This window comes from Lonchura striata, chromosome 1 (genome assembly GCF_046129695.1).
Source record: "Lonchura striata isolate bLonStr1 chromosome 1, bLonStr1.mat, whole genome shotgun sequence".
Classification (NCBI taxonomy): domain Eukaryota; kingdom Metazoa; phylum Chordata; class Aves; order Passeriformes; family Estrildidae; genus Lonchura; species Lonchura striata.
Genome location: NC_134603.1, coordinates 43,699,777 through 43,717,791, shown reverse-complemented (window position 1 = coordinate 43,717,791; position 18,015 = coordinate 43,699,777). Strand labels below are relative to the sequence as shown.

The 18,015-nt window shown below is 39.9% G+C and overlaps 1 protein-coding gene across 1 annotated transcript in view; it reads right to left on the bottom strand.

The window, feature by feature from the left end:
* Positions 1-18,015, bottom strand: part of GAREM1 (GRB2 associated regulator of MAPK1 subtype 1) — a 100,866-nt gene that overhangs the window by 71,052 nt on the left and 11,799 nt on the right. The window contains exon 2 of the mRNA XM_021525726.2: positions 7,143-7,283. Coding sequence (XP_021381401.1) covers positions 7,143-7,283 — 141 coding nt within the window. The remainder of the gene's footprint in view (positions 1-7,142; positions 7,284-18,015) is intronic.

The following is an 18,015-nucleotide window of genomic DNA, read 5'->3' as shown; positions in this document are numbered from 1 at the left end:
AACATGTGATATTAGGAGTCATCAGTTGTAAAAGCTGCAAGTTTTCCCTCTCTCTTCCTACCTCCCTTCTCACAAATAAAACACAAAATTCAATGCAGAGGAAAAACTTAGGGTTTTTCTTTTTAAAACAAGGATAAGACTTTACTTGTGCTGAAGTCAAGGTAGAGGAGAGCAAGAGAGCAAGACAGCTGTATCTAAAAGTATACACCTCTTCCCACCTAGCACCTCACTGCAATAGGATTGAAAAGTATCAGTCATCACAAGCTTTTGGTCCCTTTATGGCACCAAGCATATTTTAGAGTAGAACTGGTGCCTACAAACCATAGACTCTTACTCCAGGTTAGAAAGAAAGAGAGAAAATGTAAACTTCATTTCATGAATTGCTGGGACACAGACTTTTCCTCCATTGCTTGGAATATTACTACCCTGTATGAATTAATCCCACTTTTTTCATTACATCAAAGAGCAATAGTCTTTGAGGGCTGCAGATTCTTAGACAGACAGCAGTTCCAGTTTTGCTGTCTGCCCTATCTGAAAGGTAAATTGGAACTAAAAGAGTGTTGAATGTGGTATCATTAAAAAGCTGGATGCAAACTTTGATATATCCACCCATCAAGCAAATTCTACAAGTTCTGTAGTGGATATCAGGAATATCTAATAGATGTAAGGTTGTATATACACATATACACATATATACACAAAGAAAGAAACAAAAAAAAAAAAAAAAAGACTTATGTATACTTTCCTTAGCAGTTCTAAAACAAAATGCAAAGTAGACAAGAGTCTCCAACACAGGTGATCTTACAAAAGGGGAATATTTCATTAAAATGAGATAAAAAGCTGCTACTTCGCCAGACTGGCTAACGGGGACATGAAAGAACAGGAAGAACAAGTGCACCCAGAGATGCAAAAGAAATAAGCAATTTTTGCCAGCAATCTCATTGACTGCATTTTGATTCTGCAATTTGATATTGCACTGTAGATCAATGGAGAACTGTTTGCCAAAATTTAAATGGGCACAGAAAGTGAAATAATAGACAGGACCATGGGAAAGTCTGACAATTTGAAGGTAACTCTCTGAGGAAAAAAAAAAAAGATGAATATGGATATTTGCTTGTATATAAGATGAGTTCATCCAGTTTTTCAAGGTGACAGGTTTGAGAAAGTGTGAATATGAAGAATTTCCAGACTACAAAGCTGTGTTTTCCTAGAATTAAAAAAAAAAAAAAGTCTTTGTGGGGAAAATGAGGTAGCAACAAAATAAAATCATGTCAATAAATATATTTTAAAGCACATATATTTCCAGAAAAGCATGTAATGATGCTGTATAGGCAATTACAAGTGTTACAGACATTACTGATCTCAGAGTTGAAGAGGCACAAACAGTTCAATAAAATGAATGCCTTCTCTCTGTGCAATATTCAGGCACTACTCTACAATCAGACTTTTAAATGAATACCCAGTACACTTTCTTCTACATGTTTATGGGGAGAGAAAGGTGGTTGTTCTCATGAAACTTCACACAGATGAGTATTCAAAACTACAGAAGTCATAGTTCTCTTTTAAAAGCATGAAGGCTATACGCTGGTGGCAATGCTCTTTCTTTCATAATAAGTATTTGTGAAAAGTTTTCAAATATCTGATTGCTTTGCAGATGCACAACTCTTCAGAAAAAAAAGGAAAAACTAAACAAAACTTGAGTACTGGGGGGATTAAATGTGTGGGTAGGTTGTTTTCTTAGTTTTCTTCTGAGGAAGAAGATATCCACTCATTAATCATTTACCAGCCCACGTACACATGGCAGCCTGCCTCTTTCAGGAGTATTGCATTCGGGCCCTGCTCCCTAGAAAGTGATATTCAGCTGCAGAGCACAAAAGCCTCAGGAGAACTGTGTGATAGCCCAGTGCCAGGTCAAGTTCAAAGCATAACACAAATTAAAGTGCAAAACATTTCATATCAGGGAGTGGTGTAGCTGTTGGCTGGAAAGGACTCACCTAAGTTCTTTACTCAGTTCTCTCTCTAAGGCAGTGTCCCTCCCTGCCTTAGATCTCACCCACCTCTTTGAACTTAAAATTACCCCATCGGAGCTGCACTGCTCAGCTCACTCAGAAGAGCAGGCATAGCTCTTCCAAGGGAGGCAAAGTACCGGACAAAGCGCTCTTTGTCCAGCACCACTTTCCTTGAGCAGCAGACAGCATTAAATTGCATCTGAGGGAGTGGAGAGTCTGAAATGAACTTAAGCAGGCTCTGTCCCCAAAGTAACACAAGCTGGCAGCAGAAACCATAATGCTGACAAGCAAAGGATGCGTGCCAGTCTAATGTTCGCTCTTCTCCCCAGGGCCAGGAAGAGAGCTCTACAGCAAACTTACAGAAGACCCAACATATTATAAACATACAAGAGAGCACAGCATCACTGAAGGAAAAATCTGAGCACTTCCAGACCTCCTAAACCAGGATGGAGCAGGTTCAGGGTGGCTAATGAGGAAGAGCAGCTGCTGTCACTGTCATCACCTCAAGACAACTTGGGAGATACTCTCGTCCCTCAGTGTCCAAGGGATGGCTCTTCCAGAGTGGATAGCAATAAGCCTATAGAAATGGCCAAACTGTGCCTTGGAGGCAGCCATGCCTTTGGACCTGAGAGAGAACTTCTGCAGCTGCATGTTGCCAAATCTCAGGGAGCTGTCCTGCTCTCCTGTTGCCAAGGCAAGTTCACTCCTGAGAAGACTTGCAGAGAGCGTCTTCCTCCGTGTTAGCAGGACAGGGGAGGAGCAGGCCCTGCTCCGTGATTAACAAATCCAACCCGCAGAAACAGGTTCCAGTGGGGTGTTTGTTGTACACCAGTTCCAGCACCAGAGAAGGGCCTTCTGACTCACTCCTATCCAACACCCCACCTGTGGAAGGTTCACATTACAAGGTTTTATATTTCCTCATTTAAAAGACATTAAAAAAGCTATCAGTACACTTAAGTAAGCAACCAGAGCAGGGCACCAGTGATTACTCTGTATAAGCAACTGCACACTGTCAGTCTGTGGTAGGGAGGTGTGAGTTCACAGGAGTATTTTCAACATCCCAGATGTGCTACAGTGTGGCACACCCTGGAATAGGGTGTTACTTTCTAATATCTTTATAGAAATACTTTTGTTATTAGTTGCCTCCTCTGTGCGCACAGATGGCAGCAGAGACATAAGAGCCATTCCCTCCAAACTCTGGGCAAAACTGAGTAAAAGACTACAGAAAAAGTAAAAGATTTTTACACTTGTGTGTTTGTCCTTTTTTTTAAGATATCATCTCAAAGGAACAGATTTCCTCTCAGAATGGAAAAAACCAAACAGTTGAAAAAATGAACCATCAGTTGCAACAAGAGCGATAAGGCCCTGAAAAACCCCAACATTAAGTCCTGTTATGATTTGATTAAACATGGGATTGAGTATTTGGGGCAAAATTACCTGGATGCTGCCAATTCATCCCAAAGTACTTTTTTCTTTCATTGCATGCACTTACCAACACTAGCATGGCCTTTGAAAGAGAAGCCTGCACTGTGTAGGTGGAGTATGCACACACTCCACAGCCTTCTGTGCCACTTTTCCTGTGCAGCAGGTTTTAAGCAACCACGTCCAACTTGATCATCCACTTTCACATCAATAATCTGCACACAAACAACTATGGCCAGGTAGCAGAGGCATGTACAACAGACTGAACCCAAGCCATTCACAGTCAGAGCAGAACATCTCTGTGGCTTGAGCTGATGAATCCTCAGAAACACAAACACACAAACCTCAGAATCCTCAGAAAGATAGTTTTGAGCTGTCAAGTCCTGGAAAGTAACGCAAGAAGAATCAGACAACACCCAAGAGCCACAGTATTAAAACCCTGAGAGAGTGTCTTCAGTGCCTTTCAGTTATCACAGACTATGTCACAGATGTGGTCACCAGCATGTCCGGGGACACACCTTACTATGCAGAACTTCTGCAGAAGAATGAAAAGTATCCTTCTTGGCAAGCAGCAGCACAGCAAAGTGTAATTCAGCACAGCAAAGTGTAATACCAACAGGCCCTGTATCTTCCAAATTGAGATCATAAACCAGTATTTTCCAGAGGCTACCAGGGGAGACAATTATCAAGGTAATGGTTACCATGCTGCCTAAACAAGACGTAACAGTAATATCTAACATCAGCTGGAGGGTATTGGTAACACACACTTGCTTTTAGAGTAGAAATTAAGGATATCAGAGTACCAGGAACAAAACATAACTAGTTCAGAGAAAGTGCTGATAAGACCTTCCTATAAGTATCAAGTGTGAATTGTGTACCTGAAGAAAGCAAACAAAACCACCAAAGGAATGTCCACCTGCTGTGAATGTCCATCTGCTGTGATGGTTTACCTCAGACTCCAGTGAAACCCATTCTTTCAGGCCAAGATGGGGCACTATCAGGACATTAATTTTGATATGCTCTCCATTCCATATGCATGTGAAGACTTTTGTTGTTTTAAGTGCCAAAAGCACATTAGTTATTGGTTTTAATTACATTAAAATTTAACTTGATGCTACATTAACTTTAATTTTTACTCTAAAGAGAAGCAGACTGGAGAGAATATTCAAGAGACAATGGTTACACTAACAGCTCTCATATATGATCTTGAACAGCAAAAATTAATCACGTCTGCCGCCACCAAAAGAAACAACCATGGTAGCACTTTCATAGTGGGGAAAGCACCACCAGCAAGACTGCACAACTCAGGTTCTAGTAATAAAATTCCACTTAAATGTAAAATACAGCATTCCCCTTCTTTAGTAAGGCTTTATTGTATTTGTTTTATTTTACTGATTAATAAGTGTATCACAACCTGATTTAGAAAGCAGCAAAATAAGATTTACTGTATGCTCATATATATATGAGTGATGACTTTGTGGTACTTAAACTGTAATCTCAGGAAAATAAAATCAGTTTCAGTGTCTCTTCCTGCTCAACTGTTACAATGAAAATCATGTTGCAATTTGTGACATTGAAATTCTTCTAGGGTTAAAGAACAAAAAAAAGGTACTCTATTAAAGCACAAACAAACCTTGAAAGTCATTTCAATAAACTCTTATATTCCATCGCTAAGGGTCATTCTGGTAGGTAGTACATTTTAGCTGACAGAAGTTTAAAGTTTAACCATGCAAAAATCAGGCCTATAACCCAGGTCAGCACCCAGCCCAGCAAGCTGGTTTAGGCAGCTCTATTAAATTGGCCTCTGCAGCAGCGGGTTCTGGATCCCAAGAGCAGAGAACATGAGGCACTGCACAGGGCAGCACTGACAGCACACTCAGTGCTAGCTCACAGACCTGGGTATGGTACTCCACAGCAGCACAAGATTAACCTAAGTTAATCTTTAGGCTATGGAAGACACCTCTAACTGTTTTTAGATGTTAGCATCCAAGTGCCAAACTGCAGTAAATTGCTAACTAACCCTTCACGTGTGTAGATTCATCCCTCCCTACATGGAGGCAAACCCACCAGACATGCTCTGGTTCTGCAAGTTAGCGCAGACCATTTTTGTGAAGTTCCTTTGGCTCATCTCGTGTTCAGTAAGTGTCCTTGCTAGGTGGAAGCTTCTGAACTTTCAGGTATTTTCATCTCATTAATAAGGGTTTTGTGGCAGGGAATTTTCTTTGACGGCAAAACATGTTTTGCTAACTACACACACCCTCTTTTCCTGCATTAACACAAGCCAGGAAGAAAAGCACATTGATACTTTTGCAGTATCTCAGGGGACAGAATTTTATTTTGCTGGTGTCTGTGTAAATTTAAGATATGAATGAATGGAAACATGAAGAGTCAGGAAACACTACTTAGCATGTCTTTGTTAACTTTAAAAATAAAGAACCAAACCAAGACTTCAGTAAATCCCTTAAGATCTTTTATGCCATTGACCATTTTATTTTCTGTTCTCCTTCCAGGAATCACTGTAGGGATTTTAAATATGGCATTCAGTTCAAAGGAAGTGAAGTGTTTATCTGTCCACACCACTGGAGCTTATGCAGCCAGGAGGTGCAATAATAAAAAAAAAAAAAAATCAGCATTACTAAGCATAAGCACTAGAAAATATTTATCCCAAGAAACTTAACTTCATAGAGTTTTAAAGCTACATACATTATGACACTCTATGCCATCAGACCACAGCTTTTAAACATATCTTAGAAAGAGTAACATTCCAGCAGCAAGGAGAAACAGTACCTAAGAAGGCAAGTGGTGTAATTTTCATCACTGGAATAGGGTGGATTGCTGCAGCTGCCGCACTGGTGCGACTGACACAAAACAATTCAGCCAGGTCTTGTCCAAGTCAGCACACCCTCTGTGCACAATGTTTTAAAGGTGACTGTAGCAGAGCCAAGCACATTATTCAATTGATAACTGTTTATACAGAACACTAATTAAAACACTAAGCCTGCATCTTTATTTTGTAGCCATGGCTCTTTCAGTTTACACTTTCCAGCTTTGAAAAGTTTTCTATCTACTCCTGTAAGATAAGCACTTCTCACTCTCATTGTATTGTTCTGTTCAGCTTGTGAATAAGAACACTAAACAGCAGAAAAAAGTATTAAAAATAATTTCCTGGCAAATTAAAAATAATTTGAAATCATAAAATAAATATGGATTAGTTGGATCATAGCTACTTGGAACAACAGTATTACTCTATCACTCAAGAAGGCATAGACAAGGCACTACTGAGGAGCATTAGTTTAAAACTGCAGCAATATTATGAAGACTCCCTGGTGTTTAACATGGCAACATCAGAAAATCCCCCCCGGCTTGAATATACTATCTATTGCATCTTTGACCAAACATTTCAAGGCAATTTCAAACTTTCACACTTGTGTCTCCACATTCACACATGAGAAGTGCTGGCAACTCATTATGCTCAAATTGAAATCAATTCCTCTACACAGCTACGTGTTATGTCAATGTGTTGCTCAATGAAATACATCTATTTAGCCGCCCTGCAAGTAAGCATCTCTTGCTCTGTAACATTACTAAAAAGTTAACTCACAGACAATGGCATGAGAGGCTTAGCTTCACACTCTCAAATATAATGATCAGTATAAGTGGCAGGAAATTAATTATTTTTGAATTTGTATTTCAGGTCAACATTAGCTTTACCTGCATAATGTACAGGGATTTCTATCTTTGGCCCTATGACGTAGTGACCCTCCTCCAGACTGTGAGCTGTAATTGTTGTCCACTGCCGACACGAATGAATCAGAAGATAATCGTTCTCCCGAAGACCTTCTATAGTTTCTCCTGTAAAACAGATGTAGAGTTTTTTTAAAAAATAAAACAAACCACACTTATTGCATGATGACTTAGAAAAGCATCACAACAAGCATTTTAGTCTTATTGGTGTTTATTTTTTCCCAGACTTTTTGATAATTAAAAATTCAGTTAAGTTAATTTCAAGTCTGTCCAGTATTCATTTTTACAACTTAAATACCTTACCTTCCAGAAAACAAACATTAAGCAAAATACCTCAGTGCATGCACACAAAGCATAGAGATGCAATCCAGATTACTGATTAGTCGCTCTGGGGCTCCTTTTTCAACTTTCTGCATAAACACACTTTTCATATTTCTATTTTGGTCTCCCTATCTCACTTGATACAAATACCCAAGAGGTCCTTTACTTTTTAAATAAAGGAAAAAAAAAATCCAACGCATTTTCATATTTTAAAAGAGAAGCATCACATTAGCATACAGTACTAACTGGATATCACACTTTCAGATCCAGATATTTCATCTTTGTCATTCTATCCCTTTGCAAGCCACTGCTTAATTAGCCATTCAGATGTCTATAAACTTAATCCTATCACTTAAGGAAGAGAAATGAATAAATAATTATTAAGAAAAAAATTCACAAACCTCTAAGTCCCATATCAGACTGAAATTCAACCAGAAGCCTACCCAGACAATGTGTTGCTCACCTTCTTAAGGCACTCTCTTATATTCTTGCACTCTGGTGTCTGTCAAACCCATCCTAAACACAGCCAAAGATCCAGCTCTCCTTTCTTCCCTTGCCCCTCACAGCTTTGCATTTCTGCAGAGTATCCTACCCTGATCTACAGTTTGCAGTGTGTGATCAGGTCTAGAGTGCTCTGCTAGGTTTTTCAGCAGCTGCAAGAGCCATATTAGACAGACCACTTAAAGTGCCAGCTACACATCTCAGGCGTGATATGAAATATGAACAAAATTTCACAGAGCAGGAAACTGCTCTGTGCATCATCACAGAACTGCTCTTACACACCTGCAGTCCTGCTCAGTACACTTCTGCATTAAGCACACAAAAACCAGCCTTTCTCCAGGCGTCTTTGAAGCAGTCACTTGGACTTTCAAGAGCACTCAGTAGACACTAAACACGGTCCAAGAATAATGAAACTAAGTTTCATTTTCCTCCTCTCCCACCAGCCCTCTGCAGTTACAGCCAAAAATAACGCAAATAGTTTAGCCCCAGAATCAAGTTTGGACAAAACCCATCCCTTCAGCTACTACAACAAACTGAACTTTCTCCACCTTGTCCTGATATTCCTAAAATTTAGTGGAAGAATGAGAATTTCCTCAGGCTGGGGCAGCAGCCATTTCCTCTGTTCAATCTCTGCAGAGGAGAGCTACTTCCCACTGAGCTTTTTTTCTGCCCACAACAGGCACTCTTCCACCGTAGGCAACAGCTTCTACATCGCCCATTCCTGCCTGATTTCATGCTCCCATTCTATCAGAAAGCACCCTCCTACACGATTTTAAACAGAGCAACTGGTCTGTGTGAGAATTGTTAAGATTTTAAATCAGAAGAGAGCATTACGACCATCTGCTCTGACACCCTTTGGCCACAGGACTCTGCTTGTTTCCTCCAGAAACTTGGATCTGGCTAAACAAGGGAGAGACATGGCCAAACCTGCAGAGCCCAGTAGATGTACTTCCATGGGTCTGCTGTTCCATGGCCTGTTAAACCTTAAAATATTCCTGCTTTGCCCATTTGTGTCTTTAACTTATAACTATGGGTAAACTACTATGATGGAAGTGTAGAGGAGAAACAAAAAAACCCAAATTAATTAAGAAGTCAGAAGGTATACAAAACTGCTTTGTACCAGTTATTCTTGCTCCTATGAAAGTACATTTCTAGGTTTTCTTCTTTTCCACAGAAAGTAGCTTCCAGGTAAACAGGCCATTTCATGAACTGGTTTCCAGTTGTCCCTTGGACCAAAGCAAGCTGCTTAATACCAATTCCTGATCCCTGGGAAGCACCACCCCTCCACCCACAGCACACTGGGATAAGTGTTATTGTAAAGCCTGCAGAAAAGTGGTAAAATTACCATGCAGCACCAGGGAATTCTTTTCCCATCCCTATCTTGAGAGAAATTCAGATATATTTTGCTGAAGGAATTACTCATCTGCAAAGTTTTAACAAATTATCAGACCTAGAGTATCTCCTGTTTTCTGCTCACAGAGCAACTTCTAATATGTATAAAAATTATCTCTGGCTTTCTGCAAAGCTTTATGATTTTGAGGGAAAGCACAATAATAATAACAACAATAACAGTAATAATAATAATAAATGGTGTTATTTGAAACTCATGCTTCAGTTTTGAGAGCTACAGTCATGCTTCCTATAATCTGTGGCAACAAGTAATTTTTCTGTCCCACAACAAAATCCAACCAATGATACCTAAGGGAAGACCTAGTATTTTACTACTTTCACTGACAGTGGTGAACAAATTTTGAATAAAACACAAAGCATTTCTCATATACATTTTTTCTGCCTTGCAATCTGTAGGTATAATTTCAGAATATTACCTAAAGGGAGGCTGGACTCAACATCCAGGATTGCAGGAAAATAATTATAGTATGGGTCACCCTCGAAGAATCTGAGGAAGATATTCTCAGGAAAATAAAGACACCCATTATGAAGAGGTGCTTCCAGCCATGGCTCACATGCTGCGATCTGTTTAAGTGGTTGCTCCACTAAAACTGGGTGGGACAGGTGAGTGTAAAAAGAGATTAGTAAGGCAGGCCCAAGAGTGACTACATAATTGAGTCTGCAGCTGGAAGTAGCTGTATTTTTTTAAACAGAACCTTGGAAACCACAATTCTCATTACACCAATTATTTGCTGCAACTGATTACATCGGAAATGAACGTTGTGCTTTGCCACAGGAGACTGGAGGAAACAAGGTGAAGCAGATGTGACAGGGAGTTGACACTCCCCTTGGCTCCTTAACAAAGGGCAGGTCTGTCCTTACCAAGGCCTGACCTTTCTCAAGCATTGGTGAGACAGATTCCTGGAGTTTGCTTGGAAGAGGCTCCCTGTCACCAAGGGATTAATGGACTCTCAAAAACACCTGGCTAACCATGGTCTCCAAGCTATGCAAGGAAAATGTGACTGAGCACAACAAAGCAACTCACTTCTTTCTTCCCTTTTCTTCTACTCTGTCTCCCCATAAGAATTGCTCACTGATTATGAAGTGCTTTCTTTTTGAAGGGGAGGACCTTCCAGGCTGGAGACCCCTCTAACCCTTGCTACATGATTCCTGGCCCAGCCCAACCCAGCCCTGGCTGAGTTATCCCTTTACACCTTTCTCAGCCAACCATTCCTTGCAAAACAGCCACACACATTCAATCTGATTTCCCCCTGCTGCAGTGGCACAAGTTGTGCAAGCCTTTCATTAATCACATTTTAGCTGTGTGGGAGAGAACTCGGCAGCCCTTACATTCACCAGCTATGCAACTTGGTTCTCACCTATTCCACACGCTCCTAGGCTGCTGCTTACATAAAAATAAGACGCCATGTGAAAACAGAGAACACAGGCCACTCATCTTTAGTAACAGTTTTGTCTCTTATGATCCAGTATGGATTAGCTGCTCTATCTTTTCACCCTCTCCTCCCTGCCCCACATGCCTGCAATATAATTAAACCACTACAGAGAATCTACAGGCAAATACTTGTGCTGGTCTTTTACCCCACCAAATAAAAGTCAAGAGAAGCAATGAACTACCACATGCAATTCCCCACCTTTCCCCAAGTTGCCTACCTCCTTCCAAAATATGAGTCAAGTTTATTCATAATAATGCCTGAGATTAAGACACCCACGATTCGCTAGCAGCTCCTAAACCCTAAATCAAGTGTCAACACCCATCCTTGCCTGAGATAAAAAGCCTCATACCTCTCAACTAAAAACTCAGCCAGTATGTTCCAACACAAGCTGACCTCCCACAAGCACTCTGACCACAATCAGGATTTGAGTACTTCACTTTGCACCACCAAAGCAGCACTGCAATAGGTCTTCAGGTGTTCATTGCAAATAAGATTCACTATCATTTTCTAATTGCATAACCAATTTCTGTACAATTCCTGAAACCCTCTACAGTATTGCCAATACCACGCTTGTTGAAGGGTAGTTGCAGGGGAAACATGGATCAGGATAGGAAAATCATTCAAATGTTGATACAGGCATTACAAAATGGTAATTCCTTAATCAGGAGTTCCATGCTTATTAAATATTATCTACATTACATACCAATACTACTTTAATATTTCTTTCCAGTTCCAAAACTGGATCATCCACATTTGGCAAATCTTGGCTCTGTCATTGTAAACATTCCAATTTCAATTTAACAGCTAACAACTGTAGCAAGACTGATGAAGGAGGAAGAGGATACCTTCACCTATAAATTCAGAGATGAAATTATGTCTTCACCTGTACTTTTTGAGACCCAGGTGAGAAAACAGAAATCAATTGCATGCAGGGGCTGACTTTATATATGTCTATGCTACAGCACAGAAAAAAAGTGATATCTTTTGAAAAGAGACATTTCTGCAAGTTGTTGCCACTGCTTACTTTCTAAAGACATATACATTTTTATTTAGTTTAGCATTTCAGAATTCCAAAATGTCTATGAATTTCCCCAAAGCCTTGGGAGAAGAACTGAAGACCACTTCAGTTTTGAAGGGTCTGAGCACTCCTGTCTCTTCTTTGCTTCCTCCTGGATCACAGAATATCTCAAATTTGAAGGCACCTGTAAGGATCATCAAGCTCAATTGCTCATTTCTCACAGGATTGCCTAAAATGAAACCATATGGGTAAGAATCATAAGATGCTCCTTGTACTCTGACAGGTTTAGTGCTCTGACCACTTCAATGGAAAGCCTATTCCAGTGACTGAACACTCCCTCAGAGAAGAGCCTTTTCCTAATACCCCATTATAGTCCACAAAAGAAAACTCACACAGGTCCCACATACTCTGCTTGCCAAAGACAACAATGACTTTTCAACACCAACCACTAAAGAAAATTCATGAAACAAATGAAAAGAACCAACCAATGAACCACGCAACAATCCAACACCAAAACTTTTACAGTTCTCCTCCTAATATTGGGAAAACTAACATTCAAGTCACTGCAAAATGTTCAGACTAATATGACTCACTCACAGAAACTACACAGCTAAAAATAGGCAGTGATGTACAGGAATATAAATGTTTTATAATGCCACATACTTTGTCATTGTGGCTAAGAGTTTGCATCACTGCCTTAAAGCACAAGCTTTGTGTCTGGAGACATTAAAATAGTAGGTAACAAGGTATTCAGAGAAAGAGAAATCGCCGTATGCAAGGTTCCAGTAATGGAAGAGATTCCATTTACACACACCAGATGAGCTAGATACCATTTCCTCCTGCCAGGAAGATGGTTGTGGACACATTCCACTCATCTCATTCATCACAGAAGACTGCAAAGTGAGCTTAGTGCTGTCCCCCCTGCACATCAGCTCAAGCATGCTCAACCTGCTCTTTCTGGAACGAAGCGGCTTACAGAAAAGAATCAGGAGCTCACAAGAAACTTAAGATGGCTTTTGTGAAATAACTGATGAAAAAGATGCCTGTGAAAACCCCAGGGAAAACTCGGCATGACTTAGGGCCATGTGTTTTCATTAAGCCTGAACACCATCTGCATGCAAAGTAACAGATGCTGTACAATTAAGTGCATCACCCGGACTGTCTTGGTCAGTTAAGTAGGTGGTGAGTTTAATTATTCCATCTAATGTTCCATAATCACATTACATATCATTACATAGAAAAATCTCAGCAATATTAAAAATCATGACTGAGTGCTCAGCCCGGTACCTACCAAAACACACAAAACAATAATATCCACCTTATTCCCCTTTGAGTTTGCACTAACATTTGCTAGGAATTACATGTTAACTGGAAAAAGAGGTGGCTGGCTGGTCAGATGAGCACCTATGCTGTGAAATAATTGGTCAGAAACATCAGCATGCGTCTAGTGTTAGAAGGAAAGAGGTTTATCTGGCAACAACAGAAAGCTAAGAGAAAGCAAAACTATCAGAAGCCAGAAAAAAGAAAGAAATTAGGTTCTCACTTATTCATCATGCACCCATTGCACTGAGGAGCCCTAGTCACACACTATCTGCTTCACTGGGCATGCAGCTTCCCTGGACTTTCCCAAGCTGAGGACCAAACAAGCCATGTATTAAGATAAACCTTAACATTACCCTACCCCATCATGAAAACAAAAGGACAGCCCCAGACAGTATGAAATGAAGTTACAATCTATGTCTTGTTTAAAAAAATAAAAGTACTACAGACTTGCATGGCTCTGTGCAAAGAGATGTTCTGGGTCAGAGGGAGGTCACACTGCTAGCACAAATATAAATGCCAGTGCTGCTTTTTCATGGCAAAATAAGAAATCTACAAAATCTGGCATTAGCAAACTAATAAAAGCTGTTGTGTTTCTAGAAAGGCAAATCTGTGTTTCAACAGATACAGCTAGTCACATAGCTCCCACACAAGGTAACACCTTAAGATGAATTCAATTTCTTTTCATCTTATTGGGAGATCCACAGAAGGTAACAGATGAAGCCAAGGCTTCCTCTCAGCACAAAAGCTTGGAGGAGACCCCATCTAAAAATGGGAAGCTCAAGGCTGAGCAGTGATGAGACAGTGATGAGACACCTGAAGAGACCACACACAGGCCAGAAACACCCAGCACCTGTGAGCAGCTGTGAAGTGCAGGCATCACACACACACCTTCAGTCTCCTTGGCAATGAGGGTCTGGGAGCACCACAGGTACCTACAAGTCTTTCCAAGGTAAGCTTTGCAGTACCACCAGGTGTTAAAACAAGGCTGGGTACCGCAGCATTCTTTTATCTTGAAAAAAAATAAGAAAATATCAATTATAAGAGGCATTCTTATTTGAGAGCGTTTGTTTCCCTCACTGGTGGGCTAATCCTTTACATAATCTTCAAAGAGGTCTCAGCACTTTAGCTCTTCTTAGCCAGTTGTTTGTTTGGGCTTTTGATTTTTTAAACGACAACACAACAAAAAACAAGGCATAAACATCCACAAAAAAACAGCAGATGGAAAATTCTTGTCCCACACAAACCAAGTAAGCCAAAACAAAAAGATGTACACCAGGCTGCATCACAAAGAACATTCACTGTTAATTTGAATTTGTACTCATTTGTTTCAGGGACACGCAGAAGCACCAGTAGAGCTCAAGCAGCACTGCACTGAGTTTGTTGCTTTCATGCTATTAAGAATACAAGTTCTCTGAAAAAACATACACAAAAAAAGCCTCAGAGTGTTAGCATGGGCAACAAGCTACTGAAAGAGACCTCCAAGTTCCTTACAACAGTGCACAGGACAGCTTCCATCCGGCTTGCACAGTGCTGTCAACACATGATCCTTCACCACCTCCAGCACTCAGCTGTATGACTGCCGCAGCATTTCACTGGCACAACAGCTGCCTCTTCTCCTACAGATCATTTCACTGATACTTAGAGCTTTCTTCTTTTATAATGATGAGTTTAGGATTTACGTTTCGGGTGAAGAAACAAAGTTTTTGCTAATTCTGAATATTTAAATTAGGACAAATTATTTTATTATTATTTAGCAGGCTGTGTCACCTCTCCTTATGAGAACTCCCTCTGAACTCTGAGGGAGGGTGAAGGGAGCAAGTCAAACCTTTTGTTTTCTGCACACTGCATCATACTGCAGACTATCTGCTGGGGTTTTATCTATGGAGACACACCTCAATGAATGTCGAAGACTAATAAATATTAAATTAGGGTGGTTTGCTTGCTTAAGCTTTGGCACTGTCCTCCATTACTGAGTCAAATTTCCATTGAGCTTTTCAGCCTGTCAGTGCTACTTCTTCAGCAAAAGCACTGGTCTGTGATATAGGTCAGCAGAAAAAGTTCATTAGGTAGAGAAGAGCACCTGAATTTTTCAGTCTGAAGTAGCAAAGGAAATTTGTAGGGAAAAATTCACATCATTGTAATGCCCCTTAAAGGAAGGGGAAGAAAACCCCAGAAATATTTTGCTACATGATGAAGCCCACTTGTAGCAACATTAGACCTACAAAAATTAATTTTTTTTTATATCACTATTACTGAACAGATGCTCAAAGGAGCTACTCTTGCATTAAATGCCTAATGGAAGAGAAGTAGAAAGAGCATGCAATTGTAAAAGACACTACTACTACTGAAGCTTTCTCAGAAAGCCACTTCATGTTATCAGTCTGACTTTCTGATTCCATACAGAAACAAAAAAAAGTTGATTAAAAAATTAAAATCAAGCTGATCAGAGAAACTTCCCTTGTTTAAAAGAAAGCATAGCAACTTGTGTGGGAGTATATCATGCAAAGTTTAAATACCGACTGCCAGTAAGTTAAAAGAGCAAATATTATCATTTCTAGGAGCAAATATTGTAGTTTCTAGGAGTACGATAAAAAAAAACCAACAAAAACAACAACCCAACCAAAACAAACCACATTAAAATTTAAACATCTCAGGGCTATATAATGTAGTGTACTAAATTTTTAATTTAAAGTGGGCAGATTCATTAGGCAAGCCTGACAATGGTCTCAACTGACTTCCAATGTCTGAGCATAGTGGAAAAGATGAAAACAGAAGGTTCTGTACCAGCTACACAATCTTGTGAGCTTTCAACACAGAGATCTAGAATAATATTCCACTTACATCTAGGGCTATTGGTAATCAGCCTCACTTCTCAGTTTCCTTTCTTCTCAAAAAAATTCCCAAATAGTTTTCAATATGTGCTTCCATTTAACACTTCAATTCCTGCAGCACATTCAATTGTGCTGCTTCCCATTACCTGGATCAACGAGCATTTCTGTCATGATTGAAACTGCAACTTAAAACTCCTCTCCCCAAAAAAAAATAAACCCCAAGTAATACTGACTTGACCATTCAACAGCAGCACAGACTTCATGTCTTCCAGTGAGTGAAAAGTTTCCTTTGACAGCATAAGGATTCATACTTAATTTGATTTTAGGATGACTTATGTTCTTATTTCTTTTGCTAAAAACAAGAAGTGGGGAAAAGTTGTAAGCATGGAAATTCAGGCATTAGTCAAAATTCTTCTGTGCTGTCTGTCAGATTAAGACTCAACCTACTGATGTTCAGAGTTGCTTTTTAACTACAAAAGAATTTAAAAAATATTTTAAAAATATTTTTGTTTGAGAGCTAGGCATCAAAGCCAGCTCAGGTTGTGCCTCACAAACTCAACAACAATTTTACATCATCTCCACATTAATTCACTGCAGAGACAATGTAGGAAATATCCATGAGATATGTCAACCTATCCAATGCTGCCCAAAAGCTGCTCATCTGCAGCAAGGTCTGCCACCAGCACTTACATTTGTCTCCACCTTGGATGGTGGAGAGAGGGACACTGTATCCTCCTGCAGCTTCAGGGAGAGCCAGGCAAGATCCATCTAGCCAAGGAATAGTTTGTCCCAGATGAAGCCTCTTGCCACTGTACACTTCAGATGAAACACAGCTGCTGTTGGCTGCACTGCAACAAGTTTCAGTTGTCTGAACAGGGAATCCAGCTTGCTTCACTGACCCTAACTGCTCAGCAAGGAAGGAGCAAGGACAGCATCACCCAGAGTGCCTTATATTACTACCTGGGGTACTTTGTGCATTGATGTAATCCTTCAGCCTCACAGTACTGATCAGACTTTGCTCTGGGCAACCATTAAATATTTCACAATCAAGAGAAAGGAGATAAAGCTTTATTTCTGCAATTTCCATTCCTTCTGCAAAAGCCTGATAAAATCAAATTGCTTCAATCCAACTGATGCTGAACTTAAGCTATCACCCATTAATACCTAACAAGAGAGCAGAGATGCCCAACCACCTATTCTTTTCATGCCTGCCAGCAAGAAGACAGATTTATTTCTCTAGGATTAGCATTTTGCTATTGGAATGACTGGATATACTAGTACTGTCGTAACAAATCAGCATAAACCATAATCTCATTACAAAGCTATGGGACAGTTTAATCCGCTGAAAAATCCAGTTTGTTCCAAGGCAAGCTTTTCCCTAGCTGCAAATACACAAAGACAGCATCTCAGTGAGTCTTCAAAAAAACCTGTTTGACCTACTGCAGGGAGGAGAAGGACAAATATTTTAAATAAGCACTAAGTGGAATTTTGGTGCCACTACCACTGATGGTAAACTCTCTGCTGACTTCAGCAATCTCACAGTTTGAACCTTGGCATCTTGCTTTCTTTGAGTTCATAAGAAAATTAGTGAGAAAAAAAAGAAAGAGTAGTAACAACACAGATTTCATTGAGCTTTGTTTGTGTTTATTTCAAGCCTTCAGAACTAACATCCCAGAATGAGAAACCTTTCTTTTTATGAATTCAAGCCAAACAAGCCAAAACACATCTTTCAACACAGACTGTTCTTCACTCCCACACAGGGGGAAAAAACCACTCAGTACAACAACATCTTAACATTCACATTGCAAAGCAGAGTAACTTTCTGTTGCTACCATAATTACTCTTCTTATTAATATTGAGCATTATCAAATGCAACTGCAGATTTCTGTATCCTCATGACAGATTTAATTCTATGATTGTTCAAACAAAACAGTCAAACACCATGGTTACTTACAACAGTCTAGAAAATATCAGCAATTCTTTAAACTATTCTGATATTCTGC